Source organism: Miniopterus schreibersii (genome assembly GCF_964146895.1).
Source record: "Miniopterus schreibersii genome assembly, chromosome: 12".
In the NCBI taxonomy this organism is placed as follows: Eukaryota; Metazoa; Chordata; class Mammalia; order Chiroptera; family Miniopteridae; genus Miniopterus; species Miniopterus schreibersii.
The window spans coordinates 17,456,250-17,481,737 of record NC_138112.1 but is presented as its reverse complement, the minus strand read 5'-3'; the positions used below and the strand labels follow the sequence as shown (position 1 = coordinate 17,481,737).

Here is a 25,488-nt window from a genome sequence, read left to right as displayed (position 1 = left end):
TATCAGAAAATGATATGCAATTATCGCCTTGCAAATGGAGCTACCACAGCTCAAATTAAAACCCAACATTCATGAGGAGTTATTCCCCTGATCAGTTTTTAGCTGAAACTGAGCTCAGTGGAATTTATGTGAACTTGAAAATTAATAAATTGGTGTATTAGTTGTAAAATACAAGAAATAATTTCCTGTCTTTGCCAGATGATCCATTTGGATTAGTGCCTGTAAAAGTTCAACTACAGCTGTCTTCGCTGAATTTTTAAATAATGAAACCATAACCCTTCTCCCAAGGAGTTTATTAAACCCTCCTTTGATTAATGCTGTTGCCCACAGCTCCTCGGAACTCAGATGTATAATCAATATTACAAGCACAGCCCCCCATATTACTTGGGAGAACTCCTGCTGCTCGGTCACTTAATACAAATGTATCATCTAAATTCATGAACATGGTAATGCTGTTCAAAATTTTTAATCTAACAGAAACTAAAATCTATCAATCAGTCTGTCCATTTCATACGACAAGATTGGAGTTAGCCAAGCCCTAATTATAATATCATCATAAGGAGAGAGAGAGATATCTTTTTAAGTCTTTGAGTCTATTATACTTAATGCTAGTGTGATCTCAGAAATAGATTCCTGAATTTTCATCAAATTACCTGAGTATAATAGAGGCAAGAGTGGCAGGAAACGTAATGTGATTCACAGATCAGGAGAGTTTTAGAGATGCCTGAATGTGACAGGATCTATGAGGAGCGGTGCAGCTGTGGTTCAGGTTTATCAAAAACTCCATAACAGAAGGTTTAGAGAGTTAATAGTAAGCTTGTGGCTGTTTAAATGGGAGATGATGGAGATCTAAGTGGTTTCTGGCAAGACTTAGAGAGCCCAAGTGGGGATCCCAACATCAGTAGTCTTGAGAGAAGTCAGGAGGAGAGAGAGCAACAGGGAAAAGCAGCAGGTGTGTATAACACAGACATATACACAGAAGCAGAGCAGCATGGTGGTTAGGCCCTAACTGCCTTGTTCAAACCCTCTGTCAACCTGCCAGCAGCTGTGTGACCTTGGGCAAGTTGCTTACCCTCTCTGCCCCTCAATTTCCTCTGAAAATAGTGATAGTAGGGTTGCTAAAGGATTAATTAATATATATAAGGAATGTGAACAGGGCTTGGCACATATCAAATCCTCAAAAATTGGTAATTACTCCCCAGCCAGGCCTAGTTCAGCTGTTGAGCATCAACCCAGGATCTAGGAGATCAAGGTTCGATTCCCGGCCAGGGCACATGCCCGGGTTGTGGGCTCAATCCCCAGTCAGGAGTGTGCAGGAGGCAGCCGATCAATGACTCTCTCATCATTGATGTTTCTACCTATCAGTTATTTGGAGGTAACTGGGCAGCAAGAAAGTGAATAATATATATTCCCTGTAAAATCTCTTCTATATATGTTCTCCAGAACTGATTAAGAGATGGAGCATGAGCCAGCCACTTCCTTGGTGCCCAATTTACAACAACAGAGGAAAAGACACTTGAGACCTGAGGTCTAGTTGGGGCTCTTTCAGAGCTGGAGGCAGAGCTGAATATGTCACATTTTTCATCTGCAAAATGAGGACATGGGCTTAAAAGATAGGTTTATAACTCAAAAGCCTGTAGAGGTCAGGTGAGAAATATAAGTAAGTGAAGTATTCTCAGTGTAATAAAACCGGAAGTAGCACAACCTGTGTGGTTTAGTGGTTGAGCATCGACCTATGAACCAAGAGGTCATGGTTTGATTCCCCGTCAGGGCACGTGCCCAGGTTTTGGGCTCAATCCCCAGTAGGGGGCATGCAGGAAGCAGCTGATCAATGACTCTAATCATTTCTATCTCTCCCTCTCTCTTCCTCTCTCTGAAGTCAATAAAAACATATTTACAAAAAAATCCCTAACAAACAAACAAACAAAACACAGGGAGTAGTAGGGACTCTGGCCCGCTTAAAAGAACATGCCCTAACTAATGGGCCAGCTGCTAATTCCCATCTACCAACACTCAAGAATTTAGGCTTGATATCATCCTTTTTGCCAAAAGAAGCCAGAAATTTTTATTTTTACATGAACTGTTGAAATAAATTAATTTAATACATGATTTGGGCAAACAAAAGATGACTGAAGACCAACTGGCCATCATTTGTGAACTTTGATCCAAGTGTCTTTGGAAAATTCTTTCTAGTTGTGACCTTCCATCACTCAGTTACAATGGGATACCCAAATATAACAGCTAGTTCCCACCCAAACCAGGTATTCTGTGATCCAGTCACTTACTCCTGCCTGCAGACGAACTTCTTGATTCACACAAGATTGGTCACTTGGCTATAAATGGCACATACTGAAACTTTTGGAAGTAAATTGACTCAGATTACGATTTTACATGCTGAAATTTCCTGTTTAGGTCTTATTCTGGTATAATACGCACATCTACTTCTGATATCGTTTACATCTAGAAGATGAAACAAATTAAAAAAATGACTCTTCAGTTCTTGTTTGATTCATTTAACCTCATTTAATTAGATGCAGCTGTAATGTTTAGCTTTTAAGAATGCAACTGTGAAATGTCAGCTTGGGTCTGACCCTGATTTAAAATCCTCAGAGCTTATAAATACAAATTAGGATGCTTGTTTGGGAAATAGGTGCCTGAATATTTCTCTTTTTCTAACTTTTCTTATTTTTTTACTTTTTTTAGAACTTTCTTATGTCTATTTGAAAAGTACTTAAACTTGTGTAGTGCTACAGAAAGCTGATGGAGGAATACTTTCTTTTTCTAGAGTTCGAAAGAGATAGAAAGGCTGCCACCTAACCACATATTCTGTGCTTCTGAAATTATTTATTCCCCTTCAATCTTCTTTGACAAAGATGTAATTACTTCAATAATATAAAAGCTGAAAGGAGACATTTAGCATAGAAACCTCTGTAATGCATTCTTTTAAAAGATAAACAAAACTGCTTCCGAATAGCAAACTTACCCTAAGAGTGTCTGTTTTTGAAATCCGTAGATCATATCCTAAATCCTGGAGATCAGGTTGTACACATCTTAAAACATGAGCATTTCCTTTCCTTTACTTGCAAAATCAAGGATCTTAACTCCTATTAAATAGCAATGAAAAAACTTTTTGTTGCAAGCCTACCTATCTAAATTTTCAAATAAAATAATAGAAGTTTTTCCCAGATTTTTTAAAAATCAGGTAGATGCACAAATAATAGGCAGTTGCAAAGTGAGATGAGGAAAACCACTAGCAAAAGAAAATAATAAAAGATGTTCAAAGAGTGACAGAATAAGAAATTACAATTTATAACATGGCAGGAATTAATGTCAGCTTCTGTGTAAAGATTAATGTGAATTTACCAAAGCACTTTGAATTAACACAATTATAGCATGTGATCTTAATGAAAGCTTTACCCAAAGAAACTCATTGCTCCATGCAAACATGTACTTTTGAAAAAGTCTTTTGTGTACTTCTTTTACAGTAACAAGGGTAGATGTTTTGATTGATATTTCTCAACTAATTCTATTCATAGGCTCTCTAAATAGATGTGTGACCACCTTCCATTAGAAAAGGAAGCATTTAAAAAAATGGTTATAATTCCTTTGATATCTCTCATAATGACTTTTTAAAACCCTATCTTTGACATATGGTTCCCTAAATCTAAAAAAAAAAAAAAATCCCACAATTTTCAACAAAGTAATATGAGCTCTTACCAGTGATATGCGGTTAATATCAAAGTCTCTACAATTTTTATGGGATAAGAGCTTTTTAAATCAAATTTGTACAGAAGTGTTTGAACTAATGTATGGCCTTTATTCTGCCATTTCATCGTACGTGAGTTTGTGACACAGTATTTATGATTCTGCAGTGTCAAAGCTGAAAATATTTTTTCCCTCATATAGAGTGCAACCTCAAAGTGCTGCTCTGGGTGGGTGCCAGTCAGACATGGCGCATTTGAAAAAAATAGTGAGAAAGGTCACTGATCATAGCAACAGCATCGAGACCTTCATCGACTTTTCCTTCTCTGTCTACACCTGTCTTAAAAGTCAAACCATGCCTTTTAAATATCATGATTCATAACATATTCCTTAAACAATCACAAAAATGTAGTTTTGTGGTTAGAACAACAACAACAAAAATCATAACTCATGTAATTTAGACTACCTGTGCCTGCAAAGGGTAAAAAATAAAATAATAAAATAATAAATGATATTTTGTGAATGAGTATTTTAAGTACCAAGAACTGTGCTCAATATTTTATATGTATTATTCCAATTAAAACCAACGTTGAAAATGTTGGAGCTAGGTACTCTTATTATGCCCACTTACAAATGAGGGAACTGGGGCTCAGGAAGAGGGGAAACCACCTGCCTAAAGGTAAATAAATGTATAATGTTTTTGAAGACAAAAAGTAACAGCAGCCCCAACAACAACAACAAAAGCCAATCCTGACTCCCAGTTCATTCTTTTGATCATTATGGTAGATGGCAGGCAATTTAAGTCGAGCCAATTTAACTTCTCCAGAGATGTCCTAGTTAATCCAAGGATAAAGATCGTCCTTGCTTGTCTTGCTAGATTTGTCATTTCTTGTTGGTAAGGTGTTGATGAGACTGGACACATGTATAGAAATCCAAAAAGATCATCTTTTTATCTTGTGTTTTTCATAACTACCATAGCACTACATTGTAAAAATACGGTGGAAAGAAGTAACACCTGACATATTCAGGTGCAATGCTTTGATAGACATAACGTGTTACCATTGCAGTTTATTTATTTCCATTTTCCTTCATACAGAACCCAGTGTCGCTCCCACAGATGTCAAGGCTACAAGTATGTCTGTGTCAGAGATTCTTATTGCATGGAAACATAGTAAAGAGAGTCTAGGAAGACCACAGGGATTTGAGGTATGAACAGAATTATTGAAAGTAAGCTTTGTTATTTCTGTTGGCATTGCATTCTCCTACAGAAATGGTTTGGTGACATTTTAACAGAATTATATTCCTTTGAAATTTTGCTCTGTGGCAAAGAAAGTAAGAAATATAGTATTTTACTCATATGTATTATGTTGCTTATTAGCCGGCTTATTTTTCAGTATTGTAGTTTCCACAGCACCATGCAAAGATTTTTTTTTTTTTTAAGCGATGAAAATAGACCTATTTCAATAGCTACAGGTGGCTACTTACTGTTTTTCAGTGTATTGGCTGTGAAAAATTTTGTGTATTTTCCTCTAATAATTAAGTGTATAAAACAAGTTTTTCTGCTATATCATCCTTGGCAAATCTTACCTCCTACTGCTAACTTCTCAAGTTTGCTTGGAACTTTGTGATCTGTCCCTATTTATTTAAATGACTTTTCATTCCTTAAATTTTGCTATTTTAAAACACAATTATGCCAGCCTTATAATGGTAAATATTTTATAACAATTCATTGATTTCAATGTTAACCTCCAGGATTGTGGGCAGTCTTTGAAGAATATTCCACAAAAACAAGATCCCTCCTCCTCATATAGCTCTTGTTTTTGTCTTCAACAGTCATTGATAGGATCTGGGTGTATGTGGGGGGTGACTTATAAAAGACAAAAAAGAATTGGCATCCAACCCAAGATCTTAGTTGCCTTTAAACTTGCCTGTAAACTCTTCCTCTGTTTTAACTCCCACTAAGAGGAAATTATCTTGATTTTTGAAAAATCATCAAGTATAGAACTTGTACACCAACATGTTTTCCAAGCTAAACACACATTTTCTTACTCTATTTGAGTTTTTAAATAATGTCTGAGAACCACTTGATTAATATACAGCTAGCATTATATAATGATTACTGTGGTAAAGAGTTTATACAATATTTCTAAGTTACAGCAAGGACTCTTTGTAAAGAACCATTACCTATACAAAATCATGGATTCATCTCTACAGTCTTGCTTCAATTCATTATTTGGCAGTAGATCATTCAGTATATATCTTATCATTATTGCATGTTTATTTTATTAAAATCCCCTTTTATCCTATCCATGCTGCAGGGACCATGTCTGTTCACCCATGAACCCAAGGCTGGTAGTACTTGTCCCAGGGCACCTACGATAAATATTTGTTGGATGAATGTGCTTCACAATCATCCTCTTTTAATACCAATTAGAAGATATTAGGGTGGCCTTCCCGGCTCCCCTTCCCTGGGCGCATGCTCCTTGCCCCAGCTGTTGAGAGCACTGGCTGCTAATGGTCCTCAGCTTGCTCTGGAGAACTGCCCTCCACTGGGGGGTGCTGTCTTATCTGAAAAGTGACCTTCCTTACAAACAGGCAACCCAAGGAATGACGGACTCTGACTGACACTGGCCCCTTCCTCAAAGAGGAAGCAAATTTATGATGCAGTTTATCATTCAGAGCCTTTGCCGGTGTACATCAGATCAAGGCTAGATTAGCTGGGACCACACTCTTGCTCAGCTCCCTCACCTTCCCTCATTCCCCCTTCCTCCCTTCCTTACAGATTTACCTGTAAGCACTCTCATAATAAATCAAATGCATTCAAATCCCTGTTTCAAGCTCTGCTTCTAAGGAACCCAACCTAAAACAACTGTAAATATCTATCCACCTAGACTTCTGACTCACAACATCTGGTGGGCATACTTTTAGAACAAGTGTATTCTGGTGTACACAAGAATGAAGACCTAGGCTTTTCTATCTCAAAGTGGTGCTCCTCTCACACGGCCAATCACCCTCACCCTCACCCTTTTTTCTGTCTGATCTAACAGCATAACATTCACATTCCCACCATGATTTACCTGGAATAATAGCTTTCTGTGAGGTCCTGCGAAGATCACATCAGGTTTAGATTCGTGCACAATTCTCTTCCTAAAAGTAAATCATTCATTTATTAATTCAATAGATATTTATTGAAGATCTACTAAGTACCAGACCAGGGATGCTAGAGATAAAACAATGAGAGAAAAAAATAGAGTCTTTGTTCTCTTGAAGCTTATATTATAGTAGGGAAGGCAAACAAGTGTGTGAGATAATAGCAACTGATGATAAATTCTGTATAGAAAAATAAAACTGCACAAGAAGGTAGATTGCGAGAGTCTGCTATTTATAGAGGTCTGAGAAGTCACCCTTTCTGAGTTTTGAATATAAACATTACCAAATGAGAGAGAGAGAGGCAGAGAGAGCAGCAAACTCAAAGGCTCTGAAGTAAGAGCCTGCTGGCCTTGTTGGAAGAACAGGGAGGGAGATTTTGGTGAGATGGCCGTGAACACAGGGAGGGCGCCGCAGAATGCTGGAAAGGCCCCCAGGACAAAACCAGGCCACATGGGGTCTTGCGAACTGCAAAAAGGAATTTGGATTTTATCCCAAGTATGAGGAGAGGCCATTAAAGATTTTAAAAAGGAAGAGTCAAGTCAGGACCTGACATTTGAAAGCCTCTCTCAGTGCAGAGGGTACAGAGTAGACTTTAGAGAAGACCTCAGGAAGAACAGTGGAGAGGCAGCCGGTGCGACCGAGGTGGCAGTGAGGCTGCTTTTGACTAGAACTAGCAGTGGAGTTGATGAGAAATGGGCCTTTTAAGATATATTTGGAATTCTAGGTATAACAGGATTTGATAATAAATTGGAGGTGGAGTATGAAAAAGAGAGGAGTCGAGGATAATTCCAGAGATTTTTGACCCAAGAAAGTGGGTGAACGACATATCATTCACATAGATGAGAAACTCGGAGAAGAGCATGTTTTGGGGGGGGGGGGGGGGATCAAGGATTCTGGTTTAGATGTGTTAAATTTTATAAGCCTTTTTATTTCCAAAAAGAGTTGTCAAGTAGGTTCTGTGTTAAGAAAAAGGTTAGAGTTAGAGAAAGGTCAGAAATAGAAGTTAGAAGTTATCACAATAATCCAAGCACTTCAAACTTGAACCTGTACGTGGTTCACTTGACTCTGAAATCTTTGTGTTTGCTGTTCTGCTGATCGTGGGAGGTCACCCTTCAGCATGTGTCACTTAGAGAGAAGGTGAACATCATCAAGGACAGTAAAATCTTTAAGACTCCTATAGCCTCACCTGATCTCTCACACCAAAATTCCTATCATTGCTCTCTCTTCACTTCTCACTCTGACTGCTCCTCAATTGACTTGCAGCCTGACTTTGATTGTGACCTGGATTGGCAGTCAAATTCAGATCTCTTATGTCCCTGATCTGACTTTCTGTGTGTTTTTTCTGAATCTCATTTATCATTTATTATTCATTCATTTACTTAATCAGTAGACATTTATTGAGTAGCTGCTATGTTTTTGTGCAGCACGTGGGTTAAACCATAAGGAAGATGGACTAAATCCTTGCCTTTATGAAGTCCACAGTCCAACAAGGGAAACTCTATTGCAATTTTTGTTGTCATTTTTAGTTTTTAATTCTAACCTGAGGTCTTGATCTAAGTTCTGGTACCTCCTTTAGCTTGAGGACTTGGCCTTAACAATTTTTTTTCTTGATGTAGCCAGCCCTAGGGGGCAGCAGGAAGGCTCTCAGTGGGAGGCTTCCCCTGATCCCATTTAATAATCTACCTGTATTGGCATTTTTACCTTTTACAAGGAAGCCTCCATTACACCTTAATGGATTTAAGAAATAAGGAACCAAGCATTTCTACTTAAACTATGTTCATCTGTAACTAAACACTTTCAAATATATTAACCAATTAATTCAAATCAAACTGACTAATTTTTGTTATTAAAAAGACTAATCACACGTAATAAATAAATAAATAATAAATAAATAAATAAATAAATAAATAAATAAATAAATAAATAAATAATAAATAGACTTCTAGCTGGTAAGAATGCTGTGCATGAAGATAGAGTCAGAATGATGACAGCCCCGAGCCACCAGAACATGACTTCCATGGCAAGGCGGGGTAAGAGCATGTTAGTAATATCATCCCTTTTCATTGCTAAGTGGGTCCACTCACGGGCATTTTTTAAATGTCACAGGTAGGCTAGATTAGGACTTTGGTATGAAAAGAAAACAGTGTGGTCTTTTCTTCTCAATAAGCTTTTAAGAGTATGAAATCACAAATTTAGACACCAACTCATCTCATTGTATTTTACACACATTTAAACAATTTTGTTGACATATTCTTAGAAACACCATTTGAGAATGTTGGTTACTTAGATGTAAGAGATTTGAGTTTTCATGGCTGTGGAGACTAAATATAGAAAGCTTTGACACTGAGATATGTGAAATTTCTAGCTTATGACAAGCAGCATGATTGAAAATTGAAAATGGGCTCTACTTATTGAATGTCTGATTCATGAATAACCATGACTGTCCCTTCTGGATTGCTACTCATGTCACTGGCCAATGTAAGTAAATTATTAGGTTCAGTTTTGAATTTATGAAGCCACTGGCATTAAGTGTCCTGTAAATGGTAATTCCTGGACCCCAGAGTAGAGCCGCTCAAGGTTTTCCGATGACACCATGATTTTTATGTGCATACAAAATCAGTGCACTTGCCAGTCTGGCAAGAAAGGGGAGTAAAGAAAGAAAAGACCAAATTCTATCATCTCTTCTATGATTTTCCCAGATCAAGAAGAATGATGAAGGCAACTGTGTGATAATGGGACATAAGATGATTCATGTTTTCATTCCAACACTCATCAGCATTTATTAAGTACCAGGCACTGTGCTAGGCAGTGGAAATGCAAATGTTAATAAGATCTAGACCCTGCCTTCAATCTACTATTGAAAGATGTTTATGGGAAATTTAAATAAAAGAGAGAGAGAGAAAGACATTGGAACAATATAATTCTCATATCCATAATTACCCCAGAATTCCTCAGCATCCAGATCCTCGGAAGAAACATCAGTGAGAATAAACCCATGCCAATGCCCTAAAGGGTGTAAGTTTCTGTTTGCATAAGCATATGCTTCTGTTCCTAAAATGTTCCCAATTTTCCTAAATAAAATAATACATCAATAAAATATTTAGTTATGAAATAAAATTAAAAAGAATTTTTTGTAGACATAATTATTTTTAATATTGTTGTATATTCTGCCTGTAAAACAAAATCCCCCATGATCACCAAGTTTATGGTGCTTGTATTTTTTGTGGCCTTGTGTAGGAGTGTTATTAACATTATATGTGTGTGTGTGTGTATATATATATATATATATGTATATATATATATATATATAAAAAATAGTTTATTGATTTTTAGAGAGAGAGGAAGGGAAAAGAGAGAAACATCAATGTGAGTGCTTTACATTTGATAGGTTGCCTCCTGCATGCTCCCTGCTGGGGATCGAGCCCACAATCTGGGCGTGTGCCCTGTCCAGGAATCAAACCAGCAACCTCTGGGTGCACAGGATGACACCCAACCAACTGAGCCATGTGGGCCAGGGCTTAACATATTTTTAATAGCTGAAATGATTTCAGCAATAAGTGACAATTTTTGTAGTGAGGGAAATGTGCACAGTGTCCTAATTTCAATTGCAAAATTGTTATACTTATTATTAAGAAGAACAAAAGACAAAACATCCCATTTTATAAGTCTCACTAAGTGGCACCCCTAGCGTCTCCTCTTCCTGGGCTATGCTCAAGACTTGCATGTGTTTCTATTAGACCTTCCAAAGGGTATGAAACTCAGAAGTTCATTTCAGACATGTCTCTAAAGCCATTTCCACTTGTTGATTGGACTGAAAAGATACCAGTTGTGTTTTGCTCTATAAAACAAATTGTAGTGGGAATTTTTTAAGGGGAGAAGAGACAAGATTGTTTTTTATAATCTTATTTAATGATTTGACTGTAATCATCAGAGAACGAGACAAACACAAATGGACCTCTCTGATGTCTGACCCTAACTCATACTAGGCAGATTATACTTAATTTGTGTATCAGGGGATGGAAGTGTGTCTGTGTGTGTGTGTGGAAAATGGAATTTCAGATATAAATGAAAGGAGGAAAAGAAGCTGAAATGAAGCCAGTCACCAAAAGGCTAAAACAAAGGCTATTTTATTTTCCATATGGTATGTGGGTAGCAACTGGTTTACAGATTCTCTTTGGCTTTTTATTATGACTATATAAAAATATGAGTATGAAAAATAAACAGTAAGAACAAAATAAGATGCCAATTCTATTCTTCCTTTTCTGAAATTCTGTGGACTCTGATTTCAATCAAATAGCTTTCACATCCCTGTTATTAGATTTCCTTCTTGGGGTATTTTCATAGGCTGGGAGGCTAACTAAAACTAGTTATGTTTTTCAGAAATTAGAAAGAAATTGAAGAAGTAACATTTCAGATTCTTAACTTATTCCTTCCCCTGTCCTATTGAAAGGCCACTCTGTAGAGTTCTTTTAGAAAGCAATTAATTATTCAGTTTACTGTGTTTCTGTTTCATTTGCTTCTAGATGCATTGCTTCATGGGGGACATTTTCTAACCCAAACCACTTCTCAATTTTTTTTCTTATTAAAATTTTAAATGAACTATTTTTTTCAAGAATATTAGAATATTTGCCTGAGTGTATTGTATTATTTACATAAAGAACCAAAAGGGTATTGATATCTTTTATCATATTCAGAAGAATTTTTCATTTTTTCATTCTTTGACACAAAATTTACTGTACCACCTCTAACAGAGGTTTTCTCATTCTTAAATTCAGTCATCCTGAGCTCATCATATGTCCATCCACAGTCTCACTCTCTATTACATAATACACACTTGCACACACAGGGCATCCATGCAAAAAGTGAAATCACAAATGTAGGCATCAACTCATTTAATTTTACAAATACTTGAAACATTTTGTTGGCATTCTGTTAGACTTACCCATTTGAGAATTACCAAATTACAACAAAGTGCTTTCCCTTTTGAGGGCTGGGTTTATATCTTAAGCAACTGACAGTGTATTTGTGGCAGAGAGAGATATTAATTCAACGATGGTTGAACAGATAGATATAGATATAATCTTGTTATCAATGGGAGTGGAGGGTCCTCGTTCCCATCAGTGGCTTGTGGGAGTGGAATTCTTGTGATATCCCTAGAAAAAGAATTTTCCAAGACTCGAACAGGAGGAGGCGATATTGTAGAAAGCTTTATTTCTGTGGAATTAGAGTCCCGAGTTTCCAAGGTCCCATTTTTCCCAGTACCCCAAGGAAAAAGTCCCATTTTTGCCTTTAGCAAGGCTAAAATCATAGTCAATGTCCAGAGTTTTCATTCCATGTTGGAGCAGTGTTCAATCCAGCATCAGATTAGCTTAGTTTGTGTTCCCCACTGCAGTCCATCGGTCCATTGCATGTGGGGTCTGCAGGGCCACATGGCTATGAAGGAAATGTGGGTAAATGCAAGGAAGCAAGAACGAGAGAGCCCCATGAGCCAAGAGCACAAGAACAACAAGAACAACAAGAAAGAGGACTCCTTTGTTTGGGGGATTATGTATTCCCAGATATTCTCAGGCTTGCAGTGGCCCTGCCCATTCTGGCCAAACATCTCTGCCCTCAGGATTAACTGACAGGCAAGTACCTTCCCTATGTCACTCCAGCTTCACCGGGTATGAATCTATCTCCCCTTTGCTGGACTCCTTACCCCAGTGCTCTGCAGGGAATGGACGGGTGGTTCTCTGAAGAGTGCAAAATTGCAGCTTCCTGGTGAAGCTGCCCAAATGGCCATGCTTATAATGTTTGGCTTCCCTTTGCTCCTTTCCTATTATTAATAACTTGCTAAGTACAATGGTATCAGTCCTCCTTACTATAATAAAAAATGGAGAACTTTTATAAAGTGCTCAAATACAAAAGAGAAAATAAAAAGCTTTATAAAAGACACACTTTATAAAAATGCCTATTACTAATTGACTAATTGTTCATTGGCTGAGACCTTATTTTCAAAAGGGTAAGACTTTTTAAAATCTACCTGTACACAAATCACAAGTGTACAGCTCAATGAATTACTACAAAGTAAACATACCCACACAACCACAATCCAGGTCATGAAACAAAACATTACTTACTGAGAACTAGAGACCCACCTGGGGTCTCCCACAGTCACTATTCTTATTCTTACCTTCCCCCTGCCCCGCCCCCCCGCAAAAAGTATCCTGACTTCTGAAAAGTTTTGCTAGTTTTTTGAATCATGTGGAGCTGTTTATGTCTTGTATTTTTTATGAACCTTATATTGGTAAGATTCATTCATATTGTTACATGCTTTCTCCTATACTGCACTGTACGAGTTTCCCACAATTTATTTGTCATTCTACAAATGACAGACATTAGAGTTCTGTCCAGTTTGGATGTTATGAATAGACCTGACTCTACAGAACAATTTGGGGAGAATTACCCACTTGCAATATTAAATCTCCTAATCCATGATCATTGCACCATCTTCTGTTTTTTTAAATCTTCTTTGATCTGTGTCAATACAGGTATTGCGGATCTTTTCTTTGATTTATCCCTATTTACTTTTTTATTCTTTTGTAACTGTAATCTTTGTTTTTAATTTATATTTTGTTTCTTTACCTGCGTATTATAAAATGCTTAAACATGTGAAATATACAGAAAAGAATACTAAATTTCTACGTACTCAGCACTCACCTTCAACAATTAAACTCCAACAACTAATCTATTTTATATATAACACTACTTAATCCTCCTGTATTATTTTGAAACAAATCTCCCCGTTTTATCATTTTGCCCAACATGTTTCATAATAACCTCTAAAATACATGCTTTTAGAAAGTGCCACTTTTCGGCATTCGGTTTAGAAGGCAGTGACTCGGTTGAAAAACCCCGCCGGCTGCAGCTCTGCTAAGGGGAGCTTTCCCTGGGGGGCCGCCTGCGCCGTTGCCGGGTCCCAGTGCCTTTCCCTGGGCAAGCGCAGCACATTGTCATTCACCCCCGGATTTGAACAGAGTTTACACTCGGATTCTGGCTCTTAACATTTTCACCATTCTCTTCCTGAATTTCCCTCTGAGGTTTCCAAATGCTCTTTCTTGCGCCCAGCTCCAGCCTTTGCTGCTTCTGCTGGCAGGGCCGCCGCCTCGGGCACCAGCCACGCAAAGGAAAGGGCCGCACACTTACCCGCTGCGGTTCCAGCATGTCAGGAGGCAGCTCCCCTCGGCTTCCTTGGTCTGCTCTCAGATGCGTGCCAGGACTTGCTCATTCGCACCCGGGGCAGGGTTTGCACGGCCACTGTGCTCAGCCCCCATTTCTATCATTGTCGTTTTACTCTCCCTAAGGCCTGTGGTATTATTTTTTCTGTCAATAATTTGTATATTCTCTTCTGCTCTGGCTCCACTCTCTCTCTTTTTTGATCAACCTTGATCAAAGGAGATTTACATTGTTTTGGTCTTTCGAAAAATTAGCTTTGGCTTTATTCCTTCTTTATTCCATTTATTTTTTAATTTATTAAATATTGTTCCGAATCTTTATTGTATGCTTCTTTCTAGTTTAATTGGGTTTAAAAATGTACTGTTGTTGTTTTTTCAAATTCCCTAAGATGGGTATATCACTGATTTTTGGATTTTTGGCTCTTCTAATATGTACATGAAAATTATACACCTTCAGAACTCTGAGCTCCTAGCACCTTATATTGAGTAAACCATATAATATGGTTAAGTACATAATGATTTTTTTTTCCAAATATATCTTTATTGATTTCGGAGAGAGGAAAGGAGAGGGAGAGAGAGAGAGAAACATCAATGATGAGAGAGTCATTGATGGAGCCCGCAATCCGGGCATGTGCCCCGACCCAGAATCGAACCCCGATCGCCTGGATCCCAGGTCAACGTTCAACTGCTGAGCCACGCCCGGCTGGGCCATAATGATTTTTTTTAAAGATTAATATTCTTCTACCTAAAAGTGTTAACTTTCATATCAAAACTTTTACTCTTTCATTTAATTAGTATATATTAAGAGACTATAATGTTTACAGCTCATCTTGCAAAAAATATTTAAGTATATTGGTTAGAATAAGATACTCCAAGAATTTTCCCTATTCAATATGCTGTTGTTTAGATGATTTGAGTAAAGAAAGTGAGGAAGACAAGGAAACTAATATTTGTAAAAGACCTACACTAAAATACATGTATTAAAAACAAATTCAATTATATTTATAGCCAATCTTATTAGTATATTTTATCTAGATAGTAGTGACAGCTTCTAGGAAAAATAAATACAAATTTATTCAGTAAATTATATTCATTATTATGTTCCTGCTGCATTTTAACTTCCTCACCTCATATCCTCTAATCACTGTTGAACTGCCTCATAAATATGCAAGAGTTTAACTAAGCATTGTTTATATATTATTTGATTCATTAAATTGCATCCTTTATAGTAGAATTACCTCTGGGCACAAAACAACTAATATGCATGCAATTTAATAATACTGACTGCCAGTAAATCTCAGAATATTGATCGTGAATAGCCCATTTAATAACTATACCTAGTGCTAAACTCAGGAGATTAGAAAGCTGGAGATTAACTTAATTGAGGCTAGCAGAGACTTTCCTGACCAAAACAAATTTATCTTCCATGGGAAATGTGCTCCCCATGCGTAGGATTTTGAAACTCTCAGTAGAAGGGCATTGCTGAACTTAGGTGTACATAAGAAAAGAGTAATGTAAAAGGCAATTTAAGCATTATTAGGGAAAAGGTTATAGTGTTTCAAACTTTATATGAAGGTGAAGAATTACTAGAGAAAGCAGACTAGTAATGAAATGTCTGCCTTTAAACCCTCGGTTTACATTAGTTACAACTTTTGAATTTAGGAATGCCAGTGGGAAGCACATAAAACCAGTTTTTCTTAATTTCCCTTAAAGTAACCATGAAACCATGGGAAAGGGGAGAATCCTAATTGCAGTCCCAATGAGGGGTATGAAACGAATTTATTAGTAGTATTTTCTAGATTTTTCTTTCCTTTCATCTTTGTGCAATGACTCAGCCTCAGAATCCCATTTTTTAGTTTCAAGCAAACAATGAAATTGCCTCTGCTTTCTACTCCTTTGTTTTTTTTCTTCAATGCAACAAACTACAGTCACACATGAAGCCTGGGTAGATTTCTTGGTATTGTTTAGAGAATAGAGCAGAGGCTTCTCCTAACAACCTGGCCTCTACCTGCACAGCAGACACACTGGTCTAGGAAATAAAGTCTAGAGATGGATGTCTCACCATTCAAATAAATCTTCCATTATTTTTTAGAACACTGTTAAAAATCACTTAGGTTACATCCAAGAATGACTAAGTAGAAGAAAATTCTTTAAAAGATGGAAACAAATAATAAAGCTTAGTGTGAATTCTTCCCCTATAAGAGGTGTTCTTGTAAATCAGAAGAAAAAAATGTAAATATATGGTTCTAGATATCAATGAGAAAAAAGAGAATATTTCTTTTATATTTAAAGAGCGATCTAGGATGTGAAGAGAATGCAATAAAATCAAAACCAAAGTAAGTAAAATAAAATATTCATTAGAAGCAATAAAATGCAAATTTTTTACTACTAAATATTTAAACCAGTGCTTCTGAGTACAAACTTGAGAAGTAAGCTGAGAATGCAAAGTAAATGAATAAGGAAATTTTATTTTAAAGTGAGAATGAAGATGGCAGACATGAAGGACAAAAAGAATTTGATCCATAAACAATAGGTATCTGAGAATATATGGGGCAAAAGCAATAACAACAAAGAAAAAAATTCAAAGTAAAAAACAAAATCCCAGAAGTAACAACAAAAATTCCTACATTTAAAATAGAGAAATCCCACAGAGTTTCAGGAAATATTAAAGTTCTGACAACTCCCTCTTTGTCATGCCCATAATTAAACACCAAAGTCTGTTGATTTTATCTTCTAAGTACTTCATTGCATACCTGCCTCCACGTCCACCACTGTAAGACTGGCTCAGGACACGCTCATTTCTTACCTCCACTCTCTCAAGGCCTCCTAACTGCTCTCTATATCTACTCTACTCCCTTTCCAATCTCTTCTCCATATTGCAACCATTTATTCACTAAAACAAATTATAGAGTGCTTCTAGGTGCCAACATAAGCAATTAAACAGATAGTTTCATATAGTGATAATTACAAGTAATAATAACAATAAAACTCAGAATAATGTAAAAGAGAGTGGCTAAGGAGGGATGATTTCTTTAGAGAAGTGGCCAAGTGAAGCTTCTTGGTTAAGCTAAGTCTTGGCTGAAAAGGAAATAGCCAGTTGGAGGAAAGGAGCTGTGAAAAGAGCTCCCAGGCAGATGGCATTAGAAATTCAAAGGCTCTAAATTAGGAATCTGATTGAATGTCTGAGGCCCATTTTGCTGGAAGATGGGGAACAAAATGAGGTGAGATAAAGGTTGGAGAAGTGCACAGAGATCATCTCAGGCAGGGCTTTGTAAGCTTGAAAAGTTTGGAATTAATTCTAAGTGCAATATAGAGGCTTTTTAGCAAAGAGGTGATCTGATTTATGTACTTTAAAAAATGAGTGAATGAATGAATGAATGAATGAATGAATGAATGAATGAATGAATGAATGAATGAATGAATGAGTAAATAAAACTTTGGACTGCTGCTTGACTCTCTTCAAAACACAGATTTCATCACACCCCATGTATATCTCCACCAAAACATCTGGCTCCGTCTTTTGTCTCCAGCATCAAATTGAGCCACACTCGCCCTCCACCTCCACCTCCACCTCCACCTCCACCTCCACCTCCACCTCCACCTCCACCTCCACCTCCACCTCCGCCTCACTGGCCTTTTTGCAGGCCACATGTGCCCCATTCTCCTCTGCAGACTGCAGAGCTACTCCTCAGCCGCCCCTCCCTCTCTGCCTGCTTGGCCCCTGCTCCTCTCCATCAGAGGTCAACTTCTCTGTCTTCGTGAAACTGTCCCCAGCCTCTCTCCACTGAGCCCTGTCCTGCATTGTGGATATTTAGCAATAGGTAGCTCGTCAGAACCACAGTTTCATATTTGTGCGGCTATTTGTTCAGTGGCTATTTTGGCTATTATTTTTTCAATTAATAAACTTTATTAAGAGCAGTTTTAGGTACACAGAAAAACTGAGCAAAAACTAGAGAGATTTTCCACATACCCCTGTCCCCATACAGTCGCCATCTCTCCCACTATCAGCACAGCCCACCCGAGTGGTACACTCAATGAACCTAAATTGGCCACTCCATGTCCAGAGTTTAAGCGAGGGTTCACTTTTGGTGTTGCACATTTTAAGAGTTTTGGTCAATATATAATGACATGTAACCACCATTGCAGTATTGTCCAGAGTAGTTTCACTGGCCCCAAACTCCTCTGTGTCCTGCCTAGGCTATATCTTTTCCACTCAGCATTAATCCCCAATTGCCTGCAGGCACAGGTCTTGGTAAATAATACATACTCAAAAAAAGGTTTGAAGGAATAGTTTAGTTAACAATTTTTAAGAACTCAAGACCTGGTAAAATATTTACATTTACATTTCAATATGCATTTCCATTATTTAAAACAAAAAACAAAAAACCTTAGGCTCCCTAGCAGATAAAATAAGTTACTTTCAATGGTGCAAAAATCAGGCTTCTCTTTTGCAACATAAATAGCAGCAGAAAATAGAGTTGTGCTTATTAAATTCAAAGGGTACAATATTGAATGAGTAGTGATCATTGGGTGTTATTAAAGATATAGAAATAAGTGAATAATACAGCTATTAGTTGTATTTTTTAAATCTAAAAGGTAACAAAAATTGGATATAAGATAAAATATTAGAAAAAATATTTATATGTATATTTATCATATATATTTAGTCATATTTATATTTAGTCATATCTACATATATTTTTAGAAGACTGGAGTAACCATCAACTGCATATTGCAGCAGTCATGGGTTTTAGATCCCGTAACTCCATGTAAGGGAACTGGACTGTAGGTGACAGGAATCATCATACCAGACAATCAAATATGCTATCTGCACAGTTAAAATTATTATTATTATTATTATTATTATGAAGAATCAACTTTGGAAAAAATGGGATGACTACTAAGAAGAGCCATCCTGCAAATTTGGGTTTAAATCTACACTCTTAGATATGTTGGCTGACTCAGAATTCATACTTCCTGCCTGCCACTAATAATATTGCATATCATTATAATTTTAAATAAAAATAATTTTGAAAGACAAAATCAGAAATAAAAATACTATGAAAGATAGTAAAAAAAAAAAAAAAAAGGAGGAAACTAATAGATTTACAAATAACAAAAATCAGGAATATTAAAACATCAAGAAGTCAAATAGTTCAAGTAGTTGGGGAATGGTAGGGGAGTCATCTAAAAATAATTCATAAAACTTAGGTAAGTAGTATTTTACCTGTTTTATAGACAAGTATGTAGCAATTCAGTGGTTAAGTAACTTGTCCCATTATATATGTAGTTTATAGATATCAAAAGTAAGATTAAAAGATAGGTGTTTTGGCTCTAAACCCATGATATGCCTAGAGCTAGAAATAGTATGGTATAACTCTTAGACTCACACGCTTTTGTAGAAAATTAAAATTGCAAATAGTACAAACTATTTGAAAACCAGTGTAGCATTTTTGTATCAAAAAGCATAACAATTTTCATCACTTTGCATTCCATAGTCTCCTGTCTGGGATTCTACATAGGAGAATTAATTCAATGTGTGAAAAATGATATATATAAAGATATTCATGCCAACATTTTAATTAAAAGAGCAAAAGTTGGAAGCTCCCCAAATGTTCCACAATAGAACAATGGTTAAATAATACATGGTACACAAGGTATATGATGGAATATTCCTCTTAAAATATTTATATATAACTATAATGTTAGAGAATAAAATTAGGACATAAAACTACAGGTACATAATTATATTAAACATATGTAATTAAACATAGGAAGGGCTACACACACACACACACACACACACAAACCAGTTGTGTGAAGGTGACAAATAGTGGGTTATCTACACTCCTAGTTTTAGGTACTTGCATCTTTTTTAATGTTTTAACCACCTTTAACAAAAATTTAAGTGATCTCATAGAAAGTTCAAAGCTTATGAGTTGATGAAATTTATCAGGATAGAAATTGACTAATGGGGAAAAAATTTGAATGAAGAATTTCAACTTTAGAAGGAGTGCATTAGTTACGAATACTTTATTACCTCAATACCAATTTAAGAAGAACAAAAGAGCACTATGTTAAACTCCAAATATTTATTTTTCTCTTTTAACTCTTCTCCATCAAAATAAAATGAAATAAAATAAAAATATCAAATAATTATCATTTAATTGTGAAAGTAACAACTTCTCCCATTCTTTTTTTTATTAAATTTTATTTTTCCATTACAGTTGATGTTCACTATTATTTTGTATTAGTTTTAGGTGTACAAAATAGTGGTTAGGCAACCATATACTTTATAAAGTGCCACCTACTCTGCCATCTTGAGTGGAGAATTCTACTTCCAAATCGAGTCCTTCAGCTCGCAGAGAGATGACAAAAAACCAATGGGAAGACTTTAACAATCCTAATCCTATTCTCAGAAGAAGGCCTCCCAAAAATGCCTCTTTGTTTACATGCTAGAAAGAAAGAATGTGTAGATATTTTTAGGTTTTCTTCTAGGTTTTAGCTGGTGCTGCTAGAATTTGTTTTGTGTGGGGTTTTGTCTCACAATTAGTTACTTAGGAAACTTTTTATCTTTTACTTATGTTTAATTTATTTTGTAGCTTTTAATGGTAACATTAAACAGTCAATATTTAGAAGTCCAGATTTTGTATTGAAAGTTGTATTTGTATCAAAATCTGTAACTTGTTGAATTTATTCAAACTCAACTCTCTCAAACATATATATATATTTAATTAATTTAAAATAATTAACCAATTGAAGGAAATTGAAACTGAGAACTGGAAATCAGACATATCACTGGAAAGGAAAGATATATGTGTGTACACCCAATGACATCTCAGTCTATTTTATATTTTGAGAATAACTTAGATTTCTTGGCTGGCTAACGTGGCTCAGTGGTTAAGCATCGACCTATGATCCAGGAGATGGCAGTTCAATTACCAGTCAGGGCACATCCCTCTGTTGTGGGCTCAACCCCCAGTAGCAGGAATGCAGAAGGCAGCCAATCAATGACTCATCATTGATGTTTCTATCTCTCTGTCTCCCTCCCCCTTCCTCTCTCTGAAATCAATAAAGACATATTTATAAAAAAAAAAAAAAATGAATAAGTCATTTCAAAATAAAAAAGAAAATAACAGGTTTCTTCAGTTAAAAATATGCTCAGAGATCAAGTAGGAAAAGCTAGTTCTCACAATGGGAAATAATGGGGTCAATATCACACAAAAGACAGTGCTAGAGGAGTCCAGCTTAATCAACCAAATTTCTGAAGTTCAGTCATTTAGCTGTATGCCAGTTCAGCTCTCCGAAGAGACAGGGATATGAAATAGGAATCTGATTATCATATCAGCATTTTAAATATATATATAAATTAGAGATCTGTGTAGCTGTATCAGGGTTCAATTACAAAAACTGAATTGCTTCAACTAGTTTAAGTCAGAAGTGTTTTATTATAGGTATTAAATGGTTTACAAAATTACTGAGTTAAATGAACAGACGCAAGGGTGAGCTTTCAAGAATGACTATTAAAGTCAAACTATGGGATGAAGCCATAAAGGAAGGCTCTGTTATCTTCTAAAAGCAGCCGCCAGCCCAGAAGCTCACTCCACTGTCAGGGTTTGGAAGCCACCGTGATCAGGGTGTCACGACACTCAGGAAGCTGCTGTAGTCTGGGGGCCTCTGCTGTTTTTGTCAGCTCCAGAATCTCACCGTGATTGCTGCGATTTGCACCAGCAAAATAGATGTCCTGTGCCCTGCTTCTTGACTCCCATAAAGCTAATGGCTAGACAGCAAGTCATTCGTCCATGCTGTCGCAGCAGGGGGAGAGAAGGGAAGTAATGACTCCATTACTATGCTTGCCTGCAGAAAAGCAGAAGCCGAGGACGTTTAACCTGCATGTCGCTTCTGCATTCAAATCTCAGGCATGTGCGTCTGACTGGCGGAACCTGAACAGAGCGAGATTCCCAACTGCAAGGGACTCTCAGAAATACGGTTTTTGTTTCTCCTTTTTAGTACAAGAAGACACTAAAAGGAAGGTAAAATGGATGTTGAACACCAATGTGCCATAACCCTTTGGTTATTCAATATCCATTCACATGCTTTTCCCAGTTCAACAATTCCCCCGAAGCAGCAATTAGCGATGATGATGTTCCACACTGATTTGGTGCAAACGTCTCATGCACGCAGAGGTGCTCTCAGCATCGCCCTGGAGGGGAGAGCCACAGCAAGCTCCACCCATCCATCCATCTCAGGGTGAAGGTTTAGTCTTCCTCTACTGAAAACCACGTTAGAAAGTCACCCACAACTCTATAAAAATATTAGAAGAAAGGAAGGGGCCTGAGTTATTTGATACTTATACATAAAACAACGCAAAGAAGAAAACATGGCTATTCCAGTCTTCATTTCATGAAGCTGCAGTTACAGCTTCTAACTTCTTCCTTCTCTGCCCATTTCTTACACCCTTTGCCTTCAGTCAGCATCTGGGCTGGCAGAGGCCTTTAATATAGCATGGTGATGCAACATCATTTTTTTCCCCCCCGAGAGATAAGATCTTGTCATGACTTCCTACGGCCACAACAGGAAATGGCAGTCCTAGGCATGTCCCAAAAGAGTTCAAGTTTCAAACAAACTCCTCCCTGCCCACATTGTATAGCAGCAACCTTAGCTGAAAGAGAATCTGAAAAATGCGGCTGTTTGGCTCTCTTCCTGTGCCGTAGGCCAAGCCCTCCAAGGCAGATGACATGGGTGCAGGGATCCACTTCTTTCACCCCAGCAATTAATCAGGAAAAGGGAACTACTTTTTCATTACCTTCACCACAGTAAATAAGTACAGGGGGAAAAACTGTTCTATGCACTTGCGGGTAGTGAAGGTGTAGTGTCTGAAAAAGTTAAGCTTTAGTTACGCAGAGGCAATTACTGAATCTCACGAAGGGATCAAGTTTGGTCTGAGACCAGCCCCACGAGATCAGAACCAGAAGAGTGCATCTCAATGTACAGATTGTGCTTTGACAAACGGTCTTCCTTTCTGCCTCCCTCCCATCACCAAGCAATGCGGTTTCTCTACGCTCAGACCACTCCAAGTTATCAGGAGTGTCCTGTCACCCTCTAGTAAACCCATGCAGCCTGTGTGTTCACTTTACACAGGGCCCAGCAGGAGGTATCCTTCGTTCTTTCTCTAATAATTCACTCAAAGCGCCGTGGCTTTCAGTGGTAAATGGTTCTGATGACTAGGAGAGAAGAGAAAGCCTTCGGTTATTTTCAGTGAGTCTTCCTGAAAGTCCTTCACGCTACCAGACCACAAGGTAGCGCCTTTCGTTGCCTCGCTGAGGACTGCTTGGCACAGACGCAAAGTGGGCAGTTCACACAGTTGCACGTCGGGCAGTGACTGTGCTTCTGGCCTCATTAGTAGGACCTGGTAATTGGGTGATACAGGTGTAATTTCCTACAGATGAGTGTGAGAAACATTTTTTTTAAAGTTTAAGTAATCACAAGCACAGGGGAAATTTTAAAATTAATGTGTCATGTGATAATTTGTTGACAGGTTAGTTATCGGAAAGACGTGGAACAAGAAGATGCAGCAGAAACAGTCAAAACCAGGGGGAATGAGTCATCCATCATCCTGACGGGACTGGAAGGAAATACATTATATCACTTCACCGTGAGGGCTTATAACGGAGCTGGATACGGGCCACCTAGCAGTGAAGTGAGCGCAACCACCAAGAAATCCCGTAAGTGGCCCGGGCTTTTCGTTTGTTTCAGACTAAAAGGAAACATCCTTTAACACTGCTGAATGCCACGTGAGGCACATAGTAAGCACAGTTTGATGGAGAGTTTTGATTCATAGTCTTGCTTACATCTGAATTCTAAAAATAGCTCAGAAAATTCTGCATTCACAGTAGATGAAGGTTATCTTCCTGTGAAACAAGGCTAAGCGATTTTGACACGAAAGGGAGGTAAAAGGATTCAGGTTCAAAAGCTCAATAGAGTGATTATTAAAATGACAATTCGGGAGCAAACCCTGCTCATCTGACTCTAGCTGGAAGGCAGCCTGTGGTGCCAGCCAACTGTTAAACACACGAAAAGACTGGAACACAAGGATGTAAGTGAGGAAATGCATTTAAGACTCCTTGTCAGTTCTTTCACTTTTTCTTTTGCAGCCCCTAGTCAAGCACCAAGCAACCTCCGGTGGGAGCAGCAAGGCTCACAGCTTTCTCTGGGCTGGGAACCTGTCAGACCATTAGCCAACGAATCCGAAGTCATGGGCTACAAGGTCAGTGTTTCTTCGCTCTCTTGGGTAGACATGTCTTGAACAATTAATAAGGCATAAAAAGACCCACTCACATACCGATTTTATCTCAATCATTTTCTACCTGTATCCCTAGAAAGAGCCTTTCTTCAGTGAGAAAGCCAAGACAAGCAGAGTCAGCTTCAATTGCACAGGCTTAGGAAAGGAATGGGCAGGAAAAGCAACAACACCTCGAGTAGAGGGTCCCATGAAGCACAGCATCTGAACCAGCAGAGCGTAGACAGAGTGTCCTGGCGGCCTCTCCCCGCAGGCAAACTGTGCTGGCAGATGGCAAATTCCGGATGACTTTATTTGATAGAAAGACTTTCTATTAGCGAAGAAACAGAGGAAGAAAAAATGCTAGGCCAGCACCCTGCACAGGAAGGAGTTCACGGAGAGAGACAGAAAACTCCAAAATAGATATTCCATTTCACATGTGGTTACCCTGCTTTGTGTCGGCAAGAAATCTGGAAATATGAAAACATTTAGAGTTTGTTCTTGAAAAACAAGTTTGTCTCTGATTTTTAAATATATATGGCCTTTGTATTGCATTGGCTGAGTTTCAAATTTTAGTCCATAGGTCAGATTCTATTTATGTCTCAAGCTCCAGACAGTCATTAGTTTAATATTATTTATAGTAGATTTTTAAAATATTTCAATGATAATATTTATACTGCAAAGAATCATTTAGGGGGCTTTTCAACAGTCAGAGATGGTAACATTTTATACATAAAGTGACAAAATTCTAAGGAAAAATGGAACATGTTTTTTAAGGTAAGCAATATCTAGTAAGAACATTTTAAGACTCAAACTGCAGCATTTCTTACAGAATGTAATTGGTATGGATCACAGACACCCTCACATTCAAACATACACACTCAAATCTGTCATAATCCTCAGGGATATTCAATTTGACCTTTATGGGGAGGGCAGGTGAGCCATTTCCTGAGCCCTTTTCTTACTCTTTTTTTTCCCTTCCCCTTCCCCTTGTCCTCACAACTTGTCCTCTAACGCAAATATATCCTTCAATGACTAAGGGTGGCAGTATGGCCAATAAGGGTGATAAACCATCCAAGAGCCAACCGCACATCATTATAATTATGGCAAACAGTCTCCCAAACTGGAGTGGCAAACAGAACT

General features: G+C 37.6%; 1 protein-coding gene across 1 annotated transcript in view; it reads left to right on the top strand.

Annotated features, from left to right (window-relative positions):
- CNTN5 (contactin 5) overlaps nt 1–25,488 on the top strand; it is a 968,886-nt gene that overhangs the window by 931,535 nt on the left and 11,863 nt on the right. The window contains exons 21-23 of the mRNA XM_081155637.1: nt 4,799–4,908; nt 23,605–23,791; nt 24,221–24,333. Of these exons, the coding sequence (XP_081011763.1) occupies nt 4,799–4,908; nt 23,605–23,791; nt 24,221–24,333 (410 nt within the window). The remainder of the gene's footprint in view (nt 1–4,798; nt 4,909–23,604; nt 23,792–24,220; nt 24,334–25,488) is intronic.